This window comes from Pogonomyrmex barbatus, unplaced genomic scaffold, assembly GCF_055798465.1.
Source record: "Pogonomyrmex barbatus isolate J1 unplaced genomic scaffold, ASM5579846v1 scaffold8, whole genome shotgun sequence".
NCBI classification, from domain to species: domain Eukaryota; kingdom Metazoa; phylum Arthropoda; class Insecta; order Hymenoptera; family Formicidae; genus Pogonomyrmex; species Pogonomyrmex barbatus.
The window spans coordinates 2,642,766-2,669,871 of record NW_028297182.1 but is presented as its reverse complement, the minus strand read 5'-3'; the positions used below and the strand labels follow the sequence as shown (position 1 = coordinate 2,669,871).

The window sequence follows — 27,106 nt, the reverse complement described above, 5'->3', positions numbered from 1 at the left end:
ACGCGAAACATGCATGTGGGTCAGTCTGTATATTACTTGGCTCGTTTTTTCTACATGCATATTTCGATAACGCGCCCGTGGTCGCTTGACTCGCGCGACGATTTGATATTCGCGATAATCGCGGAAATTGTCAATCAAAATGTTAAACCAAAGACGGATAGTCACGGTAGACGATAACGGTAAGAGCCGGTCGCGAGATTAAGCACGATTCTGCCACAACATCGAAAAGGAGAAATTAATGATTTATAGTTATAGCTATTGCATGAAAGTCATATAAAATTGTATCAATTGAAATAATTCAGATGACTCATTTTTAATTTTTTCATTTTTAATTTTAGATATATTTATATCTAATTTATATACTGTTAGATCGAAATGTGATAAAATAATGTGAAATAAAATAATTACACTTGTCGTACGTTTTCCGCGCGCACATATTACGTTATTCCGTTTTTAACAAATCTAGATTTGCGAAAATCGAGACAATATCCGTTTTTATCAATGTTAGATTAACTCCATCTCTTCATGTAGTAGTCTCTTAATTTATTTTTCATCTTCTTTCAATACTAAAAATTAGAAAAAGACGAAGGGTAAATTAAACCGAGAAATTAAAATTAATCTACACCGGTGAAAATAGATACAAATTGGATTTAATCGTATCTAGAACGACACGAAGTAACTCGGCTGAGCGTGCTATTAGATCGCGAAGTAACGACGTCTTCCAACGCCGTTCGCTCGGGGATCCGGCAAGCCGGCGTTGTTTACATCACGAGCGCCGTACGTGCAAGCGGACTTTAACGGCCTCGGCCGGCGGCGAATTCATGTGGAATTACGACCGGTGGAATCCTCCGGGTTCCGTGATTCCGTACTCGTCGCGCGGATCTAAAAACGTCGCGGTTCGACATCGATCCTTCGGCTTTACGGCGCGCGCCGTCGTATTACTCACTGGTGTCTTGGCAGGCCGCGAGGTCGAGGACCTCGATGATGTGGTCCACGCACTGCATCTTCTGGGAGTGTGAGAGCGTATCCGGAAGCCTCAGCCTCGCCTGGTACTGCAACATTGCGATACGATGCGAATGTGAATGCGTGACGAGGAGAGAGAGAGAGAGAGAGAGAGAGAGAGAGAGAGAGAGAGAGAGAGAGAGAGAGTGCGCGCGCGCGCGCGCGCGCGTAAACGGCGCGATCGGTTTTACGCGCTCCGAACGCGCGCATTAAAACAGCACAACGTAAACAAAACCGCGCCGCACCGCGCCACGGCGCGGTGCATCGGGTGGCTGGTGGATGCATTTCCGTTTCGTAATATATCCAGGCCACTTTGTACTATTATTACCCCGGCCGGCTCTAACACGCCGCTCCGAGGGCGCGCCCCGTCATAATCCGATCCGTTAAGTCAATTACGATGACGCGTCGATTGCGTCGACTGTTGCGGGCTGTTTTTACCTCGGAAGGGTATCTGGGAATTCGTTAATTCGAGAGTACTCGCGGCGTTGTGAATTGTGTTTAAATGTTCGACAGGTGGAAAAGATTAAGCAAAATGTTAAAAATAAATAACGCGTATTAAATTATTAAATTATTAAATTATTTGATAATTAGATAGATTTTTTTTTAACCGACGAATCATGATAAATGAATTAATTTAGATTTGACTTCAAAATGCTTAACCCGGAAGTGGAGAACGTAATAAACGCCTGCTGTGCAAACTCGCGCATCAAATTCTTTCAACGTATCGTCATAAACTGATAATAATAAATCTCACAATAAATCTCTATAGAGATAAATCGATAATTTATCTATAATGTAAGCTTATCTTAATCTTTTCAAAACTAGGTTGATTCAATTCAAGACATTCACAGCGATTAATTCGATATTTTTTTGCCAAATTTTGTCATCTCATCATCCACGAAAAAAATGGGCACAATGCTATCGGATAAATCACTATACCGTTACATATTCGTAGATAGATAAGTATATGTATATATTCAGTACAGATATATCTTTTGCACCTATAACTTATTATAAAAGAATTTAACAATCTCCATCAATTATATTTTCTTAACGGAATAAACCGACAAAATGTTATTTTTTTATTTAACTTCGCGTGGATATTGCTTTAATAAAATATTAATTTAAAAAAGTTATAATAATATAATGCTAGTTATAATGATATAATTAAATACTAAAATTTTTTGGGGTAAAGTGGGGTCCGGTAAAAATTCCCCACGACGCGGACGCATCGATTTCGTGCGCGTCCAAGAAATGTGTCGTCGCGCGACTTGATGCGCGATGATGTTATGGATCGCCCTTTATATCACAATCAACAGCGGCTACGCGTACGGATATAGAGACCGGCCGAGACGACGACGACGTGCCGTTTCTCAACGTTCATTCTCCTCGTGCCGTTACACAAGAGGGGGGGCCCCGTTATGCGGAGAGAGAAAGTGCGGCCGATGATATTGTACTCGCCGGGAACACAGTTATGTCTAAATAAAGATAACGACGATATCCCCGGCTGTGGAACTGGACCACGGAAAAGTGAACCTCTTCTTCTGTGTGTTCCCTCTAACAGTTTACATTCCCGCCTTTGTGGGAACGGAAGGGAACTTTTTGACGAGCCGACCTTTAAGAATGCAGGCTAACAGCATGTAGCAATCTTCCTCTTTCACGCGGCCTAACAAAACATTTGAGTGAAACAAAAGTTTCGCAATGTTGATGGAAAAGAAAGAAATTAAATTCTTGACGAGAACGTTAAATTGTTAAATGCGCTTATTGCGGAACATTTTTTTATGCGCCTTCTGGTGACTGATTATCAAAGTGATTTAGAAATATATGGATCACACGGAATCGCTTCGCTGAAAATTTTTCAAATATATTTAATAAATATGTAAAACGATTTTCGCGCAAGATCTCATCGATTCTCATTGCGATCGAGAGAGGAAATCGGCATTAGTCCGTTATATAGATATATAAAAAAAAATTAAGATTCGCCGTGCAGCAAAATCGCGTCCAAAGCGCCAACTTCGAATTCGTTCGCCGTTAAGATAAACTCTTCTCTTTCACATAGACAACGGTGATTATCTCTGTCGCGGGAAAGGAGATGAGGCGGCCGGGAAGAGGAAGACCCCCTCTCCGCGGGGAGAGAGAAAGTGTCATCCCGCTGAAAGGAGCTCTGCACCGCGGTCGTGCCTCTCTCTAAACAGCCGCGCCGTGTGCACGCACGGTATGCGCGTGTAGAGGCGGCGCCAAATGTTTTCGAAACCGTAAGACGCACGCCGCGCGCGCGAGCCCGGCGGTTCACTGACCGAGTTATGACGTCACCGCCAGAGAGAGAGAGAGAGAGAGAGAGAGAGAGAGAGAGAGAGAGACGGCCCCGCCCCCCCTTCTTCGTCGTGTCTCTCTCTTGTCACCGCCGTCTCTCTGTTCCCCGCTAACGGACGCGGCTAGACAAACGACTGACGTTTCGTTGCGAGAGCGCCGCGTATCGCTATGCGTGTGACACGCGCGTGCCGCTTAGGTACACGCGCGTGAGTGGGCGCCGTGCACGTGATATTCGTTCTCTTTCTCTCTCTTTTTTCTCTGTCTACCTACCCATTTCTTGCGTTTGTCTATTATATCTATTCAGATTTTATCGAAAAGTTTCACCTCGAGATTTAAAACGGGGCTCTCGTTGCTCCAAATTCGTCCGAATTAATCGAATTTAAATTACTTAGCCCTCTCACCTCCCCTCCCCCTCCCCGCCCCGCTCTCCCTTCGTTCCCTTGATGCTCGCGACGACGAACGGAATTCCTGCGTTTGAATTTGATATGTAGTCTGTCATCTTTAAATGTATTCGGTATGAGTATATTTCTCCTTGCTTAAATTTGTATGAATTCTGAGATGATATGTAATGCTCTAGAAGAAGAGTATTCGATATTCCGGAAAATATATAACATATTCATTTTTCTATCTACCTTTTATTTTAGAACGTTAATTATTCTTTTATAATTTAAGACTTCGTAATCGTAATTACTCGTCAAAAAGTCAAGACCCTCTCTCTCTCTGTTTTTCTTAATTATATATTACCTTTCCGATTATCTCGAGGAAATTATCGAGAAATTATTTTTCGCGATTTACATCCAATTTTCGTTGTTGGATGGAGCTTTCTCGGTTAACTTGGAAATCTCTCGGAACGCCTCGTAGGAAGAGACGCAGAATAACGAAGCGATATTATTACATGAGAAAAAAGAAAGTGGAAATATATAAGAAAGGTTCCTAAGAACCTCTTTCGGGTCACCTTGTTACGCGACTCTCCGTCTCTCCGGTCGCGGCGTGACGCACGCGCGCGCGCGCGCGCGCGCGTGCGTGCGTAGCGGCATGTTTATTCGATTAGAGGCTCTCGGCCGAGGCTCGACAAAGCGCGTATCTGTCCGCGTCCGTTTTACGCCGAGACCTCTTAAATCCCCCAAGTGCAACGGAACAAGCCGCAGCCGCGGAGGGCAGCGCGCGTTTGGCTCCCGGCCCGCATTTGCATTCCCCGCGATCTTCGCGTACAGGGTGTCCTCCTAATTCCCGCCTACTTGCCGCGTAGGCCGCGTGATGAATATCGAGTGAAAGGCGCGGCGCGGCCGCCTTGGCACGCCCGGTGCCCGGATTTTCGTGGAAAACGCGAGGAAACGCGCCACGCTCGCTCCTGCATTTTGCCTCCCCCCCCTCCCCGTCCCCTCCCCCTATTTCGGGCCACAGGTAGAGAAATGCATCCCACGGCAGTCGCCTCGTTTTGCTTTCGTTTCGCTGATTTCACCACTTGCGCGAGTATGTATGTACGTACACGCGTGCGAGTATACACGCGCGATCGTACATACCTCCTCTAAACTTTGCGTAAATTGTTAGTAAATTGTTTATTACGTATACAAAAGTTAACGAGCCGCACGGAATAATAATTTATAATTATCATCCTGCATCTACGACTATTTTACAATTATTAAATATGCAAAAATAATAGCAAAACATTTCATCATTACAATAGTCTATCTAATTTGCATTTGGAAGGAAAACGAAACTTTACAAAAAGGAAAGGATTTAACTTTCCAACTTATTTTACACTAGTATAATATTGGAGCTTTCATCTCCTTAATTCTCTAAGATAATGATAAATCTCTAAATCTGTAATAAAGAGACGAGGAATTAGCAAAATCGTTAAAGAAGAGGAAAAAAAAAAAACTCCATGTCGCTACCTTCGAGAATTCGATTATAATTTTCTTGTCATCGCGTAATAGTCGCCCGTTAAACTTACCTCAAGCGTTTGTCGTAAGGTGAGATCGGGGAAAAAAATATCCTGCTGTTGTACGTAGCAGATCCTTCTGCGCCACCGTTTGGTGAGCCTCTCGCGATTCAGCCAGATCTCACCGCCGTCTACGCCAACACGGCCGGACAAACAGTTCAGCAGTGTTGTTTTACCACAGCCTACGTAACAAATATGTCAGGCAAAAATTTAGCGCCCTAGTAACGCTGTCGTGTAAGCTCGTAATATATTTCATGGAATATATATCTCTCGCGCGTCGCGCCGTGCGTGTTAGGCGTCCTTTACGCATACGAGATCATTATGTAAAACCGTATAAGTTATCAAATGAAATAGCATCCTTCGTAAATTAGAGAATCGCTTGAGAATCTACTGATTTTGAGAATCCACGTGCTTATCCATTCTTTGGCCAAGAGAGCAAGAGAGAGAAATTTTTATCGAGCAAGGAAAATATTCTTAAAATACCATTTAAATCTTTGGATCTATTAGCTCTTTAAATATTCAAATTGAAAGTCCTAGATTCTCAGGCATTAATATTCTTTATAATTCTAAAGTCAATAAATTATCACACACGGTCTTGAAATATTGAATCCGCTGTTTCGACCCGCAGCTCAGTGAAACGTCAGATTTACATGAATATTATTAGAAGTGAGATAAATTACAAAGTGATTAGAACAAGCGGCACGATATTTCTTGCGCGATTTCAAGATGTTAATGAGAAGTTACATTCACAATATTATAAATACGTTTTACACTTGGACAATGTTTCTCTCGCTTTAAAACACCAGAACGCGAGAATTTAATCGTGTCTGCCTTTAATTGCGTCATAAAGATTCAATTTTGATCGTCGCATTAAGAAAACGCGCGCGCGCGAGAATTTAATGTCGGGATTAATTAAAAAAATGAATTAAAATGATTTCTGGTAGACTCCTGCGTCGAAAAACGATCGCACGCGAACGGACTTTCTCATCGCGCGGCGATAAATAAATTCAAGCCGAACGAAATTGCCGGGTTGGCGCGCGTATTTCGCCGCCGCGCGCATAAAAGCGGTTAAAGATAGAAACGCAGACTTAATTCCGCGCAACACCGCGCGATTAAAAAATTCGCAAGAAGTAACGTGAAAGAGCATTCGAGGGACCGCGCAATTACGACGGTTCATCAGACGCGGGGGGGGGGGGGGACGAAAAAGTGGGATCATTACGCAAAATGTAGGGGGTACAAAATGAACGAGAAGCCGTACTGTCGCTTCCTGCAATTAACGTTCTCCGACTAATACGCGACTCATACGCAACTCTCCTATTTTCGAAAGAATTTCAAAGTGCGTTTTTAAATTTAACGAACGTTCCCGGTGTCATTAATTAACCTCTACACCTCTACGTTTGATCCGAGCGAATCGCCCGGCGAAATCCAGGATTTTTTTCGGAGAGTGCTTTTTACCAATTTTCTTCTAACACGTAAATAGTATTTTTTTTACGTTAATTGTTTTCTTGGATATTTTAAAGCTTACAGAACATCTCCTCGTTCCTGATTTTGAGAAAAATATTAGATTTTGTAAATTGTAACTTTTTTTTTTTTCAAATTTCGGAGGTTTCGAAATTTCCAAATTCCCATCACGGAGCAAATTTATTACGTTCCTTGAATAATTTAATATCTTAAGCTAATTTTGAAATAATTGTCTCATCGTTAGTCTGAAAAATAAGTCTTTGAGTCATTGTTATCGAGCGCGATCGATATCGCGTGTGTTGCTTCGAGACGAAGTGTAAAACGAAAGGTCAACCGATATAACAGACAGAGATACCTGAAGGACCCATAACGGCCAACAATTCGCCCGGCTTGACGACTCCCGAAACATCTCTCAGGAGTGCTCGCTTCTCCTTGACCACCTGTAATCCTCGGAAGATTAGCTGCACCGGACGAGAATCCAGCGGGCACACCAACTGCAACGCTGAGCTTTCCACTCTGCAAACATTGAAATATTGCACTTTCAGAAAAGACGCGTCTCTTCATCTTCCCGTCCTACATTTTCCAACATAAAAATCCTTATAGGAAGCGAGTAAAAAAAATATCCGAATGACGTTCAAGAAGAGTGTGATTCTTTTTTTTGAAAATGAAAGATATCATGAATATAATTAAAGTTAAATGATAATTCCAGGAAAATTAAAATTTGCCTTCAAAAATATCTGAGATGTGATTTCCAACGTAATCATAATAAAATTTTTAATTATACGGGGACCCTCGTCATCGGCATGCCGATTTGGTTTCAAGTTTTTTTCGCGTAGCCGCGATAAATCATTAGCATAGACCCTGCGAGCGAAATCTGCAGAGTTATCGCCGGCGTTAAATTACGTGCTAATTGCATTCTCCAGATCTAGATTGCTGTACCATGCGACGTTAGTATAAAAAAAAAAAAAAAAAAAAAAAAAAAAACGAGCCGTTGATTGTACGTCGCGACGTTTTTATCGAAGGTACAGCTGTAGCGAGATTAATCCCGCTTTAAAGCTCCGAGACGTTCACAAGTCATCTAATAAAAGTTCGTCTTAGCGGACAATTGAGTAGGCAAATTTCGACGGTCCACTTCGTGGAATCTGCGCGCGGAGTCGTTAAAGCAAAGAGATGTGGGATCTAAGCAGGCGTTCGCACTCGATGATCAACGCGCGAGGAACAAGCCTTCATAATAACAATGACGTCTTATGGGAGTTATTCCGCGACGGCAATTAAGCCTGGTGTGTTACGCCGAGAAATGGCGTTTCGCAATGCCGGAGAGACTCGTGCGACGATGCTGGAAAAATCTTTCTCTTTTCACCTGCCGATTGACCCCTTTCATATCACAAGACGCAACATTTCTCGATTTATTCGAAATTTTTCCAACGTCCTTTTCAATGTCGCGATTTTTCAACTATATTTGTTTGCGTTTGATAACAGTAAAATCCTTGAAATTTCGGTATATCGGTAATATCAATACATCTTTATCACTTTCTATAATCTCAATTTTTTTTTTTTTTATATTCAAATTTCTTATGTTCAAATGAAATCTATAATTTCTGATTATTATTCTTTTTAGAAACCCGACATGAAAATTAAAATAAGATTATAAAAATACAAAGAGTATTAAAAAGTACAAGTGTTTCGTAAAGAAGACACACTCTGAAAAACATTTCTAATTCGAATGATGATACCGGTTTTTACGAGGATGACTGTTGCTTTTATTACGAACATTCAAATTATAATATAAAACGATCGGAAAGTTTGCGACTTAGAAGCAAGAAAAAAAAATCAACATTCTTAATGTAAAATGTATAAATATGTATATGTGTGCACACGCGTGCTTGTGTGTACGTAAAAAAGCATATAAATATATATGTATTTTTTTCATATTTGTTAAAACGCGTGAAAAATTGATTTAAGTTGACAATTTATAAAATTTATTTAAAAATATTATAATCGGAAACACGCGTTTGCAAGTAATTACACAGAGACTCTAAAAATTTATATTTGTCACATCTTTTTTTTTTTTAAAGTTAATTGTTTCAATTTATATTTTTAATTGGTAAGTGCATACTCACTCATCTGTTTGCGTTGAATTATCTATGCTTGAAATTAATTCTCTTTCTGATCCCATTTCTTGCAATGATATTGCTTCTGTGCATTCATCATCCATATACTTTATAAATTCTTTTATATTTTCCTTATATAAAGAAATTCTGTTTGAATTTTCATTATATGATGAGTCTGTCTCGGCATGATTCGAACTTATAGAGTCGGTACCCTCATCATGTGAATTTGATCCTTCATTTTCCATGTCCCAATTTATATCATTTATATGTTCATCAAGTAAATGCTCTTTTATTATTTTTAAAAGTGATTTTTCATGATAAATTTTGCCACAATAATTACAATGTAGGTAAGAATCTTCCAAAGTGTAATGTTTTAATAATGTTTTAATCCACATAATGTCGTCCAAATTGTTTGCCATGGTATCGTTTCGTATGACGGCGTATTTAAGACTAAATGTGATGTGAAACCGCTCTAACAAGTATGTAATAAATAACGAATAAAAGGTCGAAGAGAAAAGTATTAAATTCCTTATTAGGATGTAAATATTGTCATATATTGTTTGTATGTGTGAGTTTGCTTAATTATCAGATCGTACATCTTTATTTCTTTAACCGATCACTAATTTTAACGTCTACGTTTACAAAAACGACAAAAACAAAAGAACTAAAGCTGTGTATATGTACAGTAAAAATTAATACTAATTAATACTAATTTGCAATTAATATAAGTTTAAAAATAATGAATAAATAATTCGAAAAATTTTTAATTTACTCAAAAACACGATCATTGTATTGTGAATTTCGTTAGATTATTTGTTTCATTGTTTAATTTTACACGCGTTATAATATGATGTATTTTTATACATCCAGTTATTATATAATATACATTCAGTTTATATTAAAAGTAATAATACAAATAATTAAAAAATTAAAATTAAAATAAATAATTAAAATAATTAAAATTAAAAAATATGTTTATTAAAAAGAGAGAAGTATCATTTAATTATAGAATTATTAATAGAATTATTAATTATTAGTGTAAAAGATAGGTTTTAAATACGTAAAAATTATAAAAATTATTATTAAGTATAACAACCTACTTGATGATCACAAATATGAACATTTCTTTATTCTGAATCATTATGAATCTGAATCTCAAAATAGGAATTTTTTATTCCGGTAATACATTCATATATTCATTTTTTGTAATAAAGACATAGCGCAAGATTGTCAATCTTAATATTTAAAGTTCGAAAGAATATAAAATAAAAAAAATATATATTCGCGCATAAAATATATCTATATCGATATTCATATATATATATATATATATATTTGTATTGCATCATGAAACAGTAATAGTCGGTCATAATTTCCTATTACTACATAAATCATTACAATTTACCAGCTTTCCATGAAGAATATATATATCTGCAGTTTATTAAGGATTCGTAAATGTGAAAATAATCCACGAAGCGATGTGAAAGTTGTATTGAAACGCAATAGTGCTTTAATATTTCGCACGCACGCACGCACATACACACGCACGCACACACACACGCACGCACACACACGCATACACGCACGCGCGCGCACACACACACACACACACACACACACACCATAAAAATAAAATACCAGGCGCTTTCATGAAATTGCATCATCCTCCATCCGTTCCTCGTGGTTAAAATGTTATTATATGGTGCCCAGAATTTTTTTATCGTCCCCAAGAGTGGTAACGAACTCGGGACGATAAAGCACTTGCATAAAGCGCACATCCGTTCGGTTGCTGGCGCGTGTACCACGCGCGACAAACGTCCACCGCGAAAAACCCATCGCGGCCAAGGGGTACGTCATCCGTGACCATGTGATGACGGCGCGCCAGGGAAATCGGGAAGAAACTAAGCCAAGAACGCGCTTGAATCCGCGATACACGCGAAAAAAGTGAGGGTCGTTGAACAACGAGCTTCAGATAATAAATTCTCAGCGTGGCAGTGTCACGTCATCCCGGGTTCGTTGAACCCTGCCCGCTCATTACATGTCGGTATCCAGAGGGAGGAAAGAGCAGGGAGGAAGGCGCGAGGAAGGGGCGAGATGAGAAAGAGCGAGAAACAAAGGTGAGGAGATGCTCGTCGTTCATTCGAAATTGCGTATCTTTTGAGGAAGCTACTTTCGATTGCAAATTATTTCCGTGCAGCAACCGTAAAAAGATCGTAAAAAGATTTTTTTTATCATATACAAGAGATAAGATATAAGATATATAAAGTTATATAAAAATATAAAAATTTTGTATCATAGTCTTCTGAATTAGATTTTAATAAAATATTTTTAATAAAATAGTTATTTTTGAAACTTTTTTCTTGAAATGTTTGTCTTGGGGATTTTCACTTTATTATTACATCTTGAGATTTAATTAAAAATAATAAAATTATTATAGAGTAAATATATTTATATACAATTGTTAATGTTTCTTGTGTTTTGGATTCTATGTCCATTTTAGAATCAATTTGTTCCTAATGGAAGAATCGATTTCTCAATTTTTATTATGCTATTCTAGTTTCCATACACAAATTTAGCAGTATAGATACATATTTTCTTGTAAAGCTAACGTAATATTTTTAGAAGATAATCTTTAATATGAGTATACACAATGTTCCTGTTTGTTTTTTATGTAGAAAAATTTTACAATAATAATAACGGCATCGAAACGAGTACCATCGTCTCTTCTTATATTTCAAGCGTTTTAGCCTGTGACAGTATGACAGGCGTTTCACATCGAGTATAAAAAGACACGAGGAAGCGATGAAAGCGGGAGAAATGAAAAAGAGGATAAAAAAAAAAGAAACGAAGAGAAAGGAGGCAAAGAAGCTACATGCAGGGCAAGGATGAAGAGAAGAAAAATGAGGACTGTCCGTTTCAGTGATATCCATCGCTTCTCCTGTTCTATCCCGAGCACCGTCAACCTGTCGTAATAACACGTGGTCGCAAATGTAAAGGAGTTTTTATTGTAAGAGAAAAAAGATACAATTATCCCCCGGTTCTCAGGTTCAACGGGACAAAGCTGACGATCTCTATCTGATCCAAATCGGGGATGATTTCACAAAGCTAACGTCGCGCCGCGTGTAATTGACCGTTGCAGCGAGCGCGCGTTATTCCGCAGCTGAAGGGGGTGGCTACGAAGCGTGACCGTTCAATCACGCGTGAACGATTGCGCGAATTAATTTCGTCACCTCGTCGCGCGAACCGGGGACCCGGGTTAATTCCAGATTTCGCGCGTCGTGCGCGCGCGAAAACGCGAACACTCGCGCGGCGACGTGGCGTCCTTTTAACCGCCGTGACGACGATCACGCCCCGCTCCCGCCTCCTCTCTCCCCCTCCCCCCCCCCCCCCGCCCGTCCCCGCGACACGCGTCGCGCTCATTTTCAGACATTTTTATATCTGCCGCCGCTCCGCCCGGGTGTCAAGTCGGGGTCGCTCGGGGTTAAGTCTCGTTGAAGGAAGTTACGAACGCACGCCAAATTAATCCTACGCGGGTTCGTCGACCCGGCGGCCGCGGCGCGCCGGCTTTTTTCGCGCTATATCGCGCGCCTTTTCCGCTTTCGCACGCGCGAAACGTGTGACGCACCGCCCGCCGCGGTTTATTACGAGAACACTTGACGCGACCGCTCGTCTCTTCCCAGATTGATGATTAACTTTCGGACGCGCATCACGTGGACCTGCTCACAAAGACGCGTCTCTATTTAGCTCGCAGACTCTGATTCAGATACTCGGATATCGGAGAAATACGGAAATCGAGTCCTGGACAAAAAGTTTATTAATTATTATTAAGCAAATTTAGACTTTTCCAAGAAAATTTATTTCTTAAAGTGGAATGTCCATTTCAGACTGCGCAAATAAATATACAGCTTATGTTAAATTTTCATGTTTACCTTTTTATATATTTTTCTTATTTTAATCTGATATTTTGTTGATGCAATTTTAAATTTTAGAAAGCTCATAAAAATTAAGCAATTTTAAAATTGTTTATTGACGTGTCTTATTCCATGATATTTTTTTTTTTTGGTCACTTTTGCGATTTATTCTTTCAATGTCAAGTCGAGATCTCGCGGGTTAAGTCTCGCTCGAAGAAAGTTGAATTCAGCGAATTAACCCTGTCTGAGTTCATCGAACCGATGCGAAGATACATGCGTAATTAATAACTGGATCCCGTATCTCTCGCGATCGATTTTTGTGAATAAAGTGCGCCCTTGTAGAATGTCGAATATATAATCGATGTATTTATCGTGACGCAAACTATTTCCGAAATCATTGGAACGTAAAACGGAGAACAACAACAACAACTAGCAAGAATCTCTAACATGTGTACCGAGAATCTCACTTATGTTGAAACTTGGTGAGAATCTCTAAGATCTATAAATATCTATATCTATTCTAATTATACTTTTGCTTAAAAGATAAAGGATAGTTGCGATAAAAAGAGATTGCATTAATGATGATGATGCGCATTCTAGCCTCACTTAGAAAATAGTTCATCTAGCATATCTCAGTATGTCAAAACAGGAAAATATATATATCCTAGAGTGAAGTGAAAAAAAGTGATGAAATATTTTGTAGTTAGCAGAGCTGACGAGAAATTGTTATTTGCAAAAATATGATTATCTAAAATCGTATTTAGTTTTAATATTTTATATATATATATTTTTATATAGGTTTTAAATAATTTTTATCGACGATTCGTCAACTTTGCAAACTACCAAATATTTCACCTTTTTCATTTTATTTATTAGGATATATCTTAGATATCTTTCAATGAATTTTCATATTACTTTATCATGAGTTTTACCAAGAATCTCAATCGAAGGTCGAAGGCTTCATTTTAAATCATCTCGCCGTACGAGGCCGAGCTCGAAGAAAGTTCATCAACTTCGGTGGCGAACGATACAATGTGGTGTAAATCAGATCGGAGAAAGTCGTAACCTCAATTAATTAACCCCGGCGACACGGCAGTGACTCGTTTGCGGGGTTCATTGAACCGGGCAAGCGGTCAAGCTCGTCGAAGGGCACTTGGGCTGCTCACCTGATAAGGTCGCTAGACAAACCAGCAAGCCGGTTGGCGAAAGTTCGGGTTTAAGCTCAGGCTACCAATCGTCGCGAACGAGGAATAGATAAGCTCGCTTGACAACGGCTAGAACGATCGATCGCACGATCGTTCTACCAATCAGAGCTAAGGGTCCCCGAAAGATAATCCGACGCGAGGAGAAATATCTCGTTCCCAACAGGAGGCGAGGTATCCTCGCGTCCCGAGGGACATCTCGGTTTTTCGAGGCTTAAGACAAAATCGATAATATTTTTAAGACAGGGAAATACACTTTTACGACAGGCGCGCGCGCGCGCGCAGCATGCGGTAGAGAATGACGCAAACTTCGAGCTGAAAGCCGCCTCCTTCTTTTATGTGAAAAGCGTCTAAAGACCCCGCGCGCGCGGCGAGCTATCTCTGCGGCTATCTCTCGGCCGGAAAGTGGGACGGCACGGTATGTCCAGCTCTTCTCACGAAGGTTTTATCACCTCGCTATCGTCGTATAGCGGGCAATAATCGCCGTAGTAGTAGAAAGTACGGGTGCCTGTACGGTATCATAGCTCGGCAGCTCTCGCGATCAGATAACACGTACGATTGTATGCAGATCCGCGCGTATATGGTCCACCGTGCTTCGCTATTTTTACGTTTCTCGTTTTGCCTCTCGTCGCTTTGCTGCTGCTCCTCGCGGAAACGGCGCGCGGGCGCGGAAAATGCGCGCGCGAAAAACTCTCGCAACGAGACTTTTACCTCTCGCGCGCGAGACTGGACGCGCGGCGCCGTGAGAGTATCGCGGCTCTTTCGGATTTTTTTTTTTTTTAAGTTTCGAGTGTTACAACACAGATCTCCCGATCCGTTTATTGCATCATGTTGCACGGCGAATTTTCAGAAATTCTTGCTGTAGATAGTAGATACATACGCGATCTACTGAGAATCTACTGAAAGATTAAATGAATTTGATTTTCTTGTATCTCATATATATATATATATATATATATATATATATATATCTTCATTTTAATTTGACTCCGATTACGTTTAGTTGGGGAGAATCTTGTCGAATAGTTGTTTCCAAATCGAGAAATTCGATACGTGTCACAGGCCAAAACATTTCGGATCCATTTTTGTCGCAACGTATACGAAAATACTCAATTTTCAGCGCGCGGCGTGTCGCGTTACCGGCGAGTTTGATAAACAAAGTTTAAAAAGAGAGTTAATTTGTTTCTCGAGTATTGTAAATCCGCGATTTTTCTGATAAAAAGAATAGATCTTGATAGAGTACAGTCGGCATACGTACATATGTTTAATCTTTCATCTCCCTTCTCATCGTTCGGCTTTATAGCGTTTCCAATCCAATGTTTTATAGCTGATACTGCAACTGATTTTTATTCGAACGAAACCATTTTCTTTTTTTTTTTCCATTTTCGATGCGTTAACCGAATTTGTCTGAATATCCAGATCAAACGAGTTGCACGCATACGCGATGCGTGTATCGAGGTAGCCTCGTTTCCATTTAGTCACGCGAAACGAAATAAAACGGATTTTCTACGATACTGCTCGTTGTCCGCCAGATTTTTTGCAAAACCAAAACCAATTCAATAACAAGATTGCGCTTTCTTGTGCTTTTGTGTAATTAAGACAAAGACTAGAAATTATAAAAAAATCCTTTTCTTCACGAAAAATAAGGGAAACAAATCAGTTATCCACAGTCAAATTAATTTAAGATACATCATATTCCCCTTTGATTCTTTGAAACTTGAATAAACTTTTATCAAATTTTATTTCATTGCATTAAAAAGGAAAGAGAAGAAGACATTCGAGTCGTTCATTTTACTACATATCACATCTTCAAGTAGCTCAATCGATTCGTCATTTGTGGTGCAAATATTGAGTTTCGAGATCAGAGTTTTTGGCAATGTTGAAGATCAACTTTTGTAGTTCGAAACATCGAGGATCGCGATGTGATCGAGATCAAAGGGCTCGTAGATCCTATGCGGGTGTCGGAATACAAACCCAGAATCGATGTATACGAGATGTATACGATTCGCAGTTTGGATGATGACGTCGACGCTGAGAGAGAGAGAGACTCGCGGACGTCGCGGACGAAACGGCGGACGAAACGGCGGACGAATTTTTCTCAAACGGGGATCCGCGGGGGCGAAACGCCATGCGAATTTTTCTCGAGCCTAGTAGTGGCTCGGCCGCCAATAGCGATCGCCGCCACGACGAAACGTTGCCGCAATGACGCGCAACAGTGGACAACGGTGCAACGCGCACCGAGGCGCGACGCCGGTGCGTATCGCGGTTCGTGCCCGCGGCACGGCTACGTGCCGAGCATGAAGGAGAGTAAACGCAATAACTGTATCTCTGGTCCAGGGGGTCACTGTTCCACGGCTGCACACGCCCGTCCGTGCCTCGCCGTTCTTACGCGGCTTCTACCGCGCTCAGAGGCGGCACTAGAGCCCGTGGCACCCGAGGCGAGAAAACATCTCTCTCTCTCGCATCCGTTGCAGCAATTGCATCTGGTGCGTTGCATTCCCCACAGAATTGCCGCAAAGAATGAATTCTGAAATTCCCCGAACTTCTTTCCATGTTTTCCCAGACCACAATGGAAAATCTTCTATGGCTATATATATATATATATATATATATATATATATATATATATATATATATCTTAAACTTTAATTAAAGATTACGAGAAAAGTAAGTTGTGTTATTGCGTAACATAAACTTAAAGGTTTAGCAAAGAAAAGAATCCTAAATGCGAATTCCAGGTCAAAGGAGCCTCAAAAGCGCTTTCTCGTTGTCGTGTGAATTTTGAATGCATTTGATTATAAATGTTAGATATAATATTAAAAAATTGTAACTACTCTTTAGAATAAGAACGTTTAAGGAAACTGTGAATTTAAATAAAATTTCAAACTTTTTTATATCTTTTCCTAACTTTTCCAGGCTTTCCCTGACCTATTTAAATTTCTATGACTTTTTCTAGTTTTTCCGATTTTCCAGATCTGTAACATCCCTGATTCGTTCATTTCCGTTTATATGGAAATTTCACGACACAAATAGCGTTTTATTGAAATTTTGCGCATTTTGCATATATGAGATCATAATATGAGTATCACGAGTGTTTTTCTTCAATCGCGAATATATTTTATATTAGAGCAACCGTACGATATAGAATATGAAACATATTTAAATATCTCGATATTTTTATTAATTTAAGTTTAATACATTAATGATATACATATAGTTAACAATTTAAATCTTTAATATATTAATATATTTAATTAATATTATATTTAATATATTAATATAAATTGCAGTACGATTTATATAATTTAAAATTTTTTTAGTACGAGAAAAAAGTCATCTAGGATCGAACATTAAAGATAATTTGCACAGGAAACTTATATAAAAGATAAAAAATAACTAGGTATGAGAGATAATTTTGAATCTTGACTTCGAAACATGACATTGCCGTTGCGAAAAACGTAAACATGTCTAGGAAAACTCGGGTGGAAAAGTTAAACGCTCCAATATTCACCTAATTCACGTTCCAATGCGATAAAAACTTGTTGACCATTTATTATTTGCAGGAAAAAAAGGAACTGGCGGTACGCGATTGCAACGCTACGCCCAACGAATCGAAATGTCAAACCGTCGCGGTAGCTTGGATTCGTTTCGTTTGGTAAGCGGATTAAATATTCCTCGCGAGAAACGACGATGACGCACCATCGAACACCGTAAGCGCTGCCTACAATGCGCCCACGCTCCTTAAACCCACATATTTATGTGAAAAAAATCGATTTCCCGACAGGTCAACGGAGACCACTTTGGCGCAGGTAGCTGTCGCAGATCCAGTATCATTTTGCATTTTTATGCGGGAATTAACGAAATATCCAACTAACGGTTCTTGCACCCTTTTCTTCTCTTCCTTTCAATATCTAGCAAATATCAATTTCCATTTTCGATAAAATTCCTAATAATGTTATTGAAGCAGAAAAAGGAATAAGTCGTACGTATAATTAAGTGATAATGTTATTTCGATAATATATTAATTATCGATAATAATAATTAATAAATAATAAACACAGCGACACTCTGTTACCATTTTCGGGAAAATGTAGGAAAAGTATGTAGAAGAGAAAATTTAGGAAGAGACAAATGAAAGGAAAATTATTTTATGTATAAAACATTATACTGCGCTTGGAATGAGCGAGTAAATCCAATTGTTATTATTACAATCGTTAGAGGCAACCGTCTCCTCCCAATTATCATTCTCCAATATCTGTATCTCATAAAATATGCTATATTTAATATATGGCGGAAAAAAGCATTGAACTTTTTTTAGACATGATTAATTGACGAGATTAAACCGCGTAAATTTTGTTGACGCTGCGCGCGGATAAGGAAAAAGAAAGAACGTTCTTTTTCAATATTCCCCTAAGAAATTAAATATTCACCGGATATTACCCGCCGTTCGCAAAGATGTCAATTATCTAAAATTTATCAAACTGTCCGCGGACACGCGATCGATCCGGAAGAGACTGTCTACTGGCACTCCAAGAGGTCATATCGTTTCCGGTTGACGAGGCCGTTAGAAGTGCATCTGCCAGAAACTAATTGAAGATTGAAGAGTGCGCACTCGTGGGGGAGGAAAAAGAGGGAAGGGGAGCGCGAGTGAGAGATTGGTGAAGATGAGGAGAAAGAATTGTCGGAGTACTTGCAACGAGAGGGAAGACAAAAGAGAAGGGTCTCCGGGCGGAGAGGGGAGGGAGCGAAAGAGCCCCGGAGGAGTCATCGTCGCGAGGCGGGAGCGAGAGGGGGAGGGGGGAAAAGGAGGAGAATGAGAATGATGCGGAGGAAGGAGAGAGATAGCGCGCGTTGCCAAGAATATCCAAGGGCCGATGACCTGTGACACAGTCGTATATATACTTAATATGATCGCTCAACGTCTAACTTGTGCATAGATATGACGGCGTTGTGTGCGTACGTGCATTAATGCGTTTACGCGAGTGTATGCGTGCGTGTGTGTGTGTGTGTGTGCGTATGTAAAAGCGCGAACTATCGTTCGGCAATTAATCGTCTCCTCGCGACCGTTGCGTGCGTCATTTTGCGCGCTCATACGAGATATGATTGTTGTTATTCGTCTTGGGTGGTATTCGAAAACGTAAACGAAAATTCACGAAATTATCGGGACACATGAGTATGAGAAAAAAAGGAAGGTTAAACGTGTTACGAGTGTAAAAACTTTTGTCATTCGTTCGAGAACGGCCGATTTCTTTCTAGTCTTCGACCTCGTGATTTAAAGCTGCCAAATTTAATATATAGAAATAAAATATTCCACGCTCTCGTTACGTTTATTGTTTGCATATGTAAAATAAAATGAAACATCAGAAAATGTAATTACAATGTTGAAAGATGAATGTTGAAAGATACAATTGTATGCTCCTTTTGGCATATTTTGAAATATAAAAGTCCGACCTAGAAACAAACGCCTGTGTTTTTAGAAATTTAATACGCATGTATTTTTAATGTTTCGCATTAATATAAAAAAATTCATTTTTTACTTTGCGAACTGCAATAAAAAATACGATACATCCAGGAAAAGCAATTTTCAATTTTGCCATCATTATTTCATACTGCGATATTGATCGCCAGGCTTTCTCTCGTGATATTTGTATTTAAAAGTTATACATTACATATTTTATATTTCTGTATTTGATGAAAGACTTTTACAAAAACAATATATTCCAAATAATTTTTCGTATTACAAACTCGCAGCAGGGAAATTCAAATACATTCACTCCTTCCGTGAAAATGAAACGCGTCGAACCTTCCTACGCATTCTTAATAAAGATATAGAAGCCAAGTCAGAAAAGTTTGGAACCAGAAGTCCCTTTCGAATACAAATTTCCAAATCCCTCACGTAAGGCATCTTATCAAGTTACAAGTTTCGTTAAATTTCGCGAAGTCGCGTGACGTTTCACGGGACGGGCGCGATCGTTCTTCGGCCGAAGATTCGATTAACCATTGTGTGCGGCGAGCATCGTCGAATCAGCTCGACAGATCGCCGGCGTCTCGGCGTCGGCGTCGGCGTCATGCGTGTCCGCGTCGAGAGCCGTCGCGCGGGTCGTCGCACGGAAAGTCGATCGGTCTCCTCGGCGGGGGACGGTTTCACCGCATGGTGAAAAATTCTCGCCCCCCCCTCTTTCTCTTTCTCTTTTTATCCGCCACGAAATCTCTCTCTTTCTCTCCCCTCTCTCTCTCTCTCTCTCTCTCTCTCTCTCTCTCTCTCTCTCTCTCTGTCTCTCCTCGAGTCCCCTTTTCGAGCCAACCGCGGTTCTCTCCGCCGTCGTTCCTTCTGCGATCCTTCTGGAAGCAGCGGGATTGTTGAGCGAGCTGCCGCCTCCTCTCCTGTACGACCGCCGTAAATCGCGCGCATATGAAGTACTAAAAAATCCTCGTAACGGTATTTAACCCCTAACCGTAATTTACGGCGCCGCAACGGCGCTCGATCATTTTCGGTGGCTCTCGTCCTGCTTTTCTCCCTTTTCTTTTTTTTTTTCTTTTTCTTTCGTGTTCGCGCATTCGTCGGCCGCGTGTCAGGGCTCCGTTCGACCTTAATTAAATGCACTTAAGTCCGAAATGTTTTACGTGTCACGCCTCGGGAAACCGATGTTATCGGAACAGCGAGGATTCCCGGCCCGGGGTATAACGCCGCGGACACAAACTCGACGAGGTATCATCGGCCAAACAACAATCGAGATATATCTCGACGTCTGGAAAGATAAATATTGGCCCGGAAAATCTCTGGCGTTGAAAGTGGCTGAGCCGATCATTCAACTGTTAAGAAATCACGCGCGGAATAAAGAACGTAAGACAAATTTACAATCTCCTTCCACAAACATTATTAAGATCACCGGTCGCTGCATTATCCGGTATGTACATAATCAAAACAATTCTAGATAAAAAATTCGAGATGAATTTACACTTAAAAAAAAAAATTAAAAAAAAAAAAATGAAAGGCATTAATCGTCGACACGTATCTGCTAAATATTCAAAAGCTTCCAAACTTCCCGAATTAATTAATCAGAAGGTCAAACGGACGACGAGTCTTTCGATAAAAGCGGCCAAGCGGTGCAGTGTCCTTTTATCTTTTCGATTATTTTAGTTTCTAATTTTTTTCCCAGTTCGGTTTCTAATATTTATGTATGAGTGAAAGCTAAACTCCGGGTGAGACAGCGCGCGTATGCGCGCTAGTCATATTTAACTAGAAATTGGATTTCGGCTTGCCCATTGAATGCGCTTTCCCGCATAGGGCCGCGACTGGAGCGCGACAGCAAAAGGGAATTCGAAAACGGTGCCGTTTGCCATTCAGACCTGCCGAGAGAGAGAGAGAGAGAGACCGTCCGGACGTTACCCGTGCATACATGTACGCGCACGCGTACACCGCGTGCATGACGTGCGCGCCTTGCCGCGAGCGCGCGCGGTTGTTTTCCAACGTGCCGTTGACCTCGTGCCGCATATGCATACATATACAGGGTGTTTGGTGAACCGTCGCGCAAACGGAAATTAGGCGACTCTTCGCCCAAACAACAAGTGAGACAGAGCAAATATCTCCTTCTCGCGTCGCGAACGCGCCGTAGCGTCGTGCTTGGATTCGTCCCCTCGATTCGAGATTCGAGATTCGTGCTGACGACACGGAAATTGCGCGTTTTCTCCGAATCCGCGAGCGAGAAAAACCGGCGGACGAAGCGCGAGAAGGAAGAGAGAGAGAGACACCGAATTGCGTAAGGCCCTGCGCACAATGGAGGAAATATTAGAAACGGAGGATTAAATATTAAATTTCGGAAATGAAAATTCCGAAATAAAGGATTAAACATAACGTAAAGTAGATATAAATAAGATATAGCTACATCTAACACTTACTATCCACCTGCGTATAACGCTTAATCTTTATTCCGAATTTCCAAAATTTAATATTTATTTCTATTTCCTAAGACTTGGACTTGAAAAAGAATTTTGCAAATTAAATCGCGGGATAATTAACGAAACGTGTTGATTTCCTCGATTTTATTTCATAGAAATGTGTTGACTTGAATTCTAATATCATTTAGAAATATCTATCATTGGTTAATCGGAAATTAATTATGGGTGATCAATTTTTAATCTTCGATCTGGAAACCTATAATCTATTGTGGACTGAGCACACCCTGTATGCAAACAACGATGCGTGTTACCTCATCGTGAATCGTCGATCGAGAAAACGGACTCTCGACGAATGCTATCACACTACGCGCGGCGGTCAGTCGAGCATAGAAGTTGATAAAAAATCCGCTGCAATCGTGGGTGGCACCGCGCGATATCACGCTTTGATTTCACGCTACCGACTTTGCCGATTTTCACGTGCCACGTGCTTGGAAATATCATTGTCACAGCAACGCGTTACGGATAACGAAACGAAAATTCGCTCCAAAAACAATTTCAATTTTCAGAAAAACTGCACTCTAACTTGTAACTTGTAACGCTGCGTGAAGCAAATTTTAAAATAACATAAATGTATTTTTAACATGAACATATAAATCTCTTGAAAATAAACATTGCGAATTATAATATTATTTATGTATTATTTATCTCTGTGTATTATATGTGTATTATTTATCTTTTTCATTAGAATATCGTATTTTGTGATTATACATATTTAATATAAATAATTTTGTTGGTTTGCTATATCTTGTGACTGTGGATTATGTTACTAATTTAAATATGATATAAATAACAATTGTATATTTTGTAATATTTCAACATCATTATATGGGTCGGTGATTTTCATGTGAAAACTATTCTTTAATTTAACTTCTATTGTATTTTAAGTGAAAAAAGATAATTAAGCGAAAGACAGTTAGAGAGTAATTATCAAATTAATTATTAGAAATTATAGAGTTGCACTCTCTCAGATGAAATAATTATTTTATATTCATATTCCGCATGCAGAATGAATGTAGTCGGCTAATCTTCCGTCTTTGATAACCTCACATATGATCTTTTAATTAAAAAAAATACAATTTAGATTTAATTAGCCACGATCAACGCTGAACGGACTTTTCACGATGTCGTTAAAGCCTTTATAAATGAATAAGATTCAAAATTAAAACAATACATTTCGCATGGAATATAAATAAAAAACTTTTAGCGAGATTAACAAAAGATTTATATTACTCATTTATCGATGTAGAGTGACAAAAGTGCACAAATACAAAGTTCTAATAAAAATAGAATTTTTGTTCATATGAACTATTAATAAATTCTAAAAGTTATGCATTTAATGTAAATAAAAATTGGACAAATTTCAGCATTAAGATATTGGAATAGATATCGTATGCGTTTACAAAGTAATAAAACGGATAGTTCTAGAAATTAAGCTATGAAATGCAAATGAATAATATTCAATCGTACTCGTCCGTTAGTCTCAAGCAAACTTTCGTTCAACAGAATCTTAATTTGATGGTGTCTTAATTACCAAGTACATTTGATGCTGAAAGTTGGAAATTTCACTTACGAATGAAGAGGAATAATATCGTTTACGGAAATTTTCTTAAAGAGAAACAGTTCAAAAACGGATCAAAAGTGAGAAATCACTGGGCAAAGAGTAGAGAGTTCTGCTTCTCGCTGTCAGGCATCGCGACCCAAATCTTTCTCACGTTTCTCTCCCATGTAACATACACTTCTCTATACTTATCTAGAAATTGAATATTTTTGTTGGCAATACGAGGTAGAGGTTTCAAAGGTGCACCATTCTACGCGGAGAAAAATACAGAAAATAAAAATTAGTCCTAAGACTATATATTTTCATAAACAGAAATATTGTAACTTTAATATCAGAAGAATCTCTTAATCTTCATCAAAAGTAATACTTGTGTCAATTCGAGAAATTCGATCAAGTCAAGACTGAAGTTTTTTTAAGAAAATTATAATATTGCATATGAAAATATTTTTCTTGATTCGAGATTAATTTTTTTTTTTTTTTTTCTGTGCAGCGACCCGCCGAGATGGCGGCCGGGTTAAAGACTTCCAACGAGGAGAGTGCCGTCGATTAGCCGGTAGATTATGCATTAGGGAACCGCGCGCGGAGAAAATATCCGCGCGCGTGAAAGTTCGTTCCTAATCCCAGATGCTCACGGGATGCACTTTTTAAAGAGACGCGCGCTCCGCGGCTTTCTACCGGAGAGTTTTCCCTTAACGGAGAGGAAATGAAAAGAAAATGCAATATGCAATGCAATGCGGATGCGCGCGACGTGAAATATTTTATAGGTGAACAACCAGTCAACGCGGCACCGGGCTGCACAATTTTTCTTTTTCCTTTCCATTTTTTTTTATTTTTTTTATTTTTTAACTTCGTTTATTTTTTTAACTTCGTTCGTTACTTCTGGATGCACGCTCACGTAACCCGCGCTTATCCAGACGCTGGGTATTGAATTGGAAATATATGTAAAAACGACGGTATGTCGTTGTCCGTTTCAAGTGTCAGGACAGTTTGCGTATTTTAAAGCCGAAGGGGGAAAGAGAAATGGACACAAAAGAGGTCTTCTTAGCATCGATAATATTGTGTAATCGACATTCACGATTATTATTATTCAGTGCAGATAATACAAAAATATACTATTTTCAAGAAATAAAAATGTGTGAGCGACGCATGCAAACGGATTTATCCGTCAAACTTCCGTTTATGCAAATTACCACTTTCCGTCATCTACGCGAGCGCAGAGTATATTGATATAATTAGCATATTCTCCGGTTTGACAAGCTCAGTTATTAATATCTATTTACGCTTCCACAGCTGGGACAGCGCTTTATAAATACGGATTCGTCTTTGCGACGAAACGTAAACGTCGATTATATTTACGTATCTGGTATATTTCCGAATTGAAATCTCCAAGGAAGGAAATCAAACATTCGGGCATTCGCGCATTCCTCCTTCTTTCGGAATAACAGCGGGAATCTCTCGCGCGTTTCAAAATCATCGGGATGCCATCCGCGGTCCGCGACAGCCTGCGGATTAAGCGCAATTTCGTAGCTCGCGCGGCACGCAGCGCGTATCGGGCGTTCCGCTTAATTGGTATTTTCACAGGTCCATACCTCCGCGTTACACGTTGCAGCGTGGACACGTTCATCTGTGCGTGCGCGGTGCGTTCGCCCGCCCGACCGCCTGAAACTAAAACGCATCGTCCAAGAATATACCATACCTCGCGACACGCACGCACGCACGCACGCACGCACGCACGCACGCACGCACGCACGCACGCACGCACGCACGCACGCACGCACGCACGCACGCACGCACGCACGCACACGAGAGTTCTATCTTCGACGAGGAGTTCAATGACTACCCCGTTTCGAAACTTAATAGCTCGTGTCGGGATGAGACGGAGGAGAGAGCGGAAGATCTACGCGCGATCGGCTTGGCGAAGCTGACCCGATTCTTCTCGTTAATCGTCCTGTTAATTCTATGCGACGCGAATTGCGGAACGCGCGCGGAACGTATCGCCCCGCGATCGCTTAATGAGCGATCGCGCCGGACAGCTTGTAACAGTGACGTGACTATTCAGATGTACGGTCACCGCGGATACAAATGGAAGCGTAATTTGTGCTTTGTAAAGTGACAGCAATTTATGACGAGGGAAAGAGACGAAACAAAGAAGACAGTAATGAGATATACATTACGGATTGTATCTGTAGCATAGATTAATATTGGATTGACATAAATTGATGATAATCGTGCGGCGTGTGATATTTCTTCGTACAGTATCTTTAATTTGCGAAATATAAATATTACTAAACGCTATGCAATGATCACAAAAAGACTTTGACTTTTTTTTCCAAAATCGAAATAAAATGATTAAATCATCGTCTAAAAGATCATTTTAAATCCACTTGCTTTGGTTATAATGGAGCAAATAAAAACATATAATTTATTTTTTATTGTAAAAAAAAAAATCAAGCTATCCAAACACGGACATAATAAGAGCACGAGTATATTTTAAACGACGACGCGGGAGAAATTATTTTAAATGGTTTTTTTGGAAATAAGGATTTACCTGGAGGTTATTAGATAAAAGATATCGTACGTATTTTACACCGTCAGAGGAACATCGGGAGCGATACGATCGGCACACTTGCGCGCGTTGCGAGATATCGTCTCGCGAGAGATAAGAGTAAAGTTTCTCGAGTTACCTTTCCCAAAGGATGCAATCAATCGTTAATGAGCCCGGGACTAGCCGGGAATCGCGCCTGGTTATAATCGCGGAATCGCGGATGTCGCGCGTTTATCCGCGCTTCGTCGCGGTGGTTGATTGCGGCGTACCAAAAAAAAAAAAAAAAAAAAAAAATTTATACGTGAAGTTTCGTTCGAACAATAAGTTATAGATCAGCGAAGAACCGAAGCACGAGGAGACAGGCGTAACACGCAGGCGGATCCCCACGGATCTTCCTTCCGTCTTTCTTTTCCCCGCGAAGAAATACATCCGCGCGCGAATTCGAACTCTCGGCGAGTGGCGCGAACGAGAAGAATAAATTTTCGTCGACGCGGCCAGTGGCCCGTTACCCCATTGGCGAATTTTACGACTTCCGCGTCAAAATCGGCACGCGGACAGAGCCGCGCCGGGATATTTCGCAAAGCGGATACATTCGAATCGGCGTTCCGATCTACGTCGTATCTCGGGGGCATTTACGACGCGTCGTAACACGCGCGTGCATATATGTAGGTATATAGGTAGATGCGCGATGTGTACGCGCGTACCTGCCGTGAATTTTCGCCGGTGCCTCTTGACGAGATATATCTCCAAGATATATCTCCGCATCTCTCCTCCTCCATCTTTAATTCGATCGTTCACTAGGTCAGAAAGGACGCGGACGCGGACTACGGGACGGCTGTCAAACTCGCGGAGTCTGCGCTTTCGTATTACGAAAGTGACGGTTAATTATTACGACGCTAACGACGATCGCAAGTATTTATGTAAGCGGTCTTTTATACGAGACCCTCCTCCACCCTTTCCGATCTTCTCCCGCTGTAAACACGGCTCTTCTAAAGCCGTGATTAATCTCCTACAAAGACCGGCAGCAGGAAACTGCGCCTTCTTAATCGCGCTACATCCAACTACGTTCGTCTCTCTCTCTCTCTCTCTCTCTCTCTCTCTC

The 27,106-nt window shown here is 40.3% G+C and overlaps 1 protein-coding gene across 3 annotated transcripts in view; it reads right to left on the bottom strand.

The window, feature by feature from the left end:
- The window catches only part of E23 (ABC transporter G family member E23), a 123,395-nt gene that overhangs the window by 11,085 nt on the left and 85,204 nt on the right, over positions 1–27,106 (bottom strand). For 2 of the 3 annotated variants that reach the window (XM_089084090.1, XM_089084091.1), the window contains exons 3-5: positions 7,074–7,234; positions 5,270–5,439; positions 947–1,052 (exon numbers count right to left, since the gene is read on the bottom strand). In XM_089084090.1, coding sequence (XP_088940216.1) covers positions 947–1,052; positions 5,270–5,439; positions 7,074–7,234 — 437 coding nt within the window. Of the gene's footprint in view, positions 1–946; positions 1,053–5,269; positions 5,440–7,073; positions 7,235–8,838; positions 9,771–27,106 lie in introns of those variants that run through there. The other variant, XM_089084089.1, reaches the window with a different exon arrangement.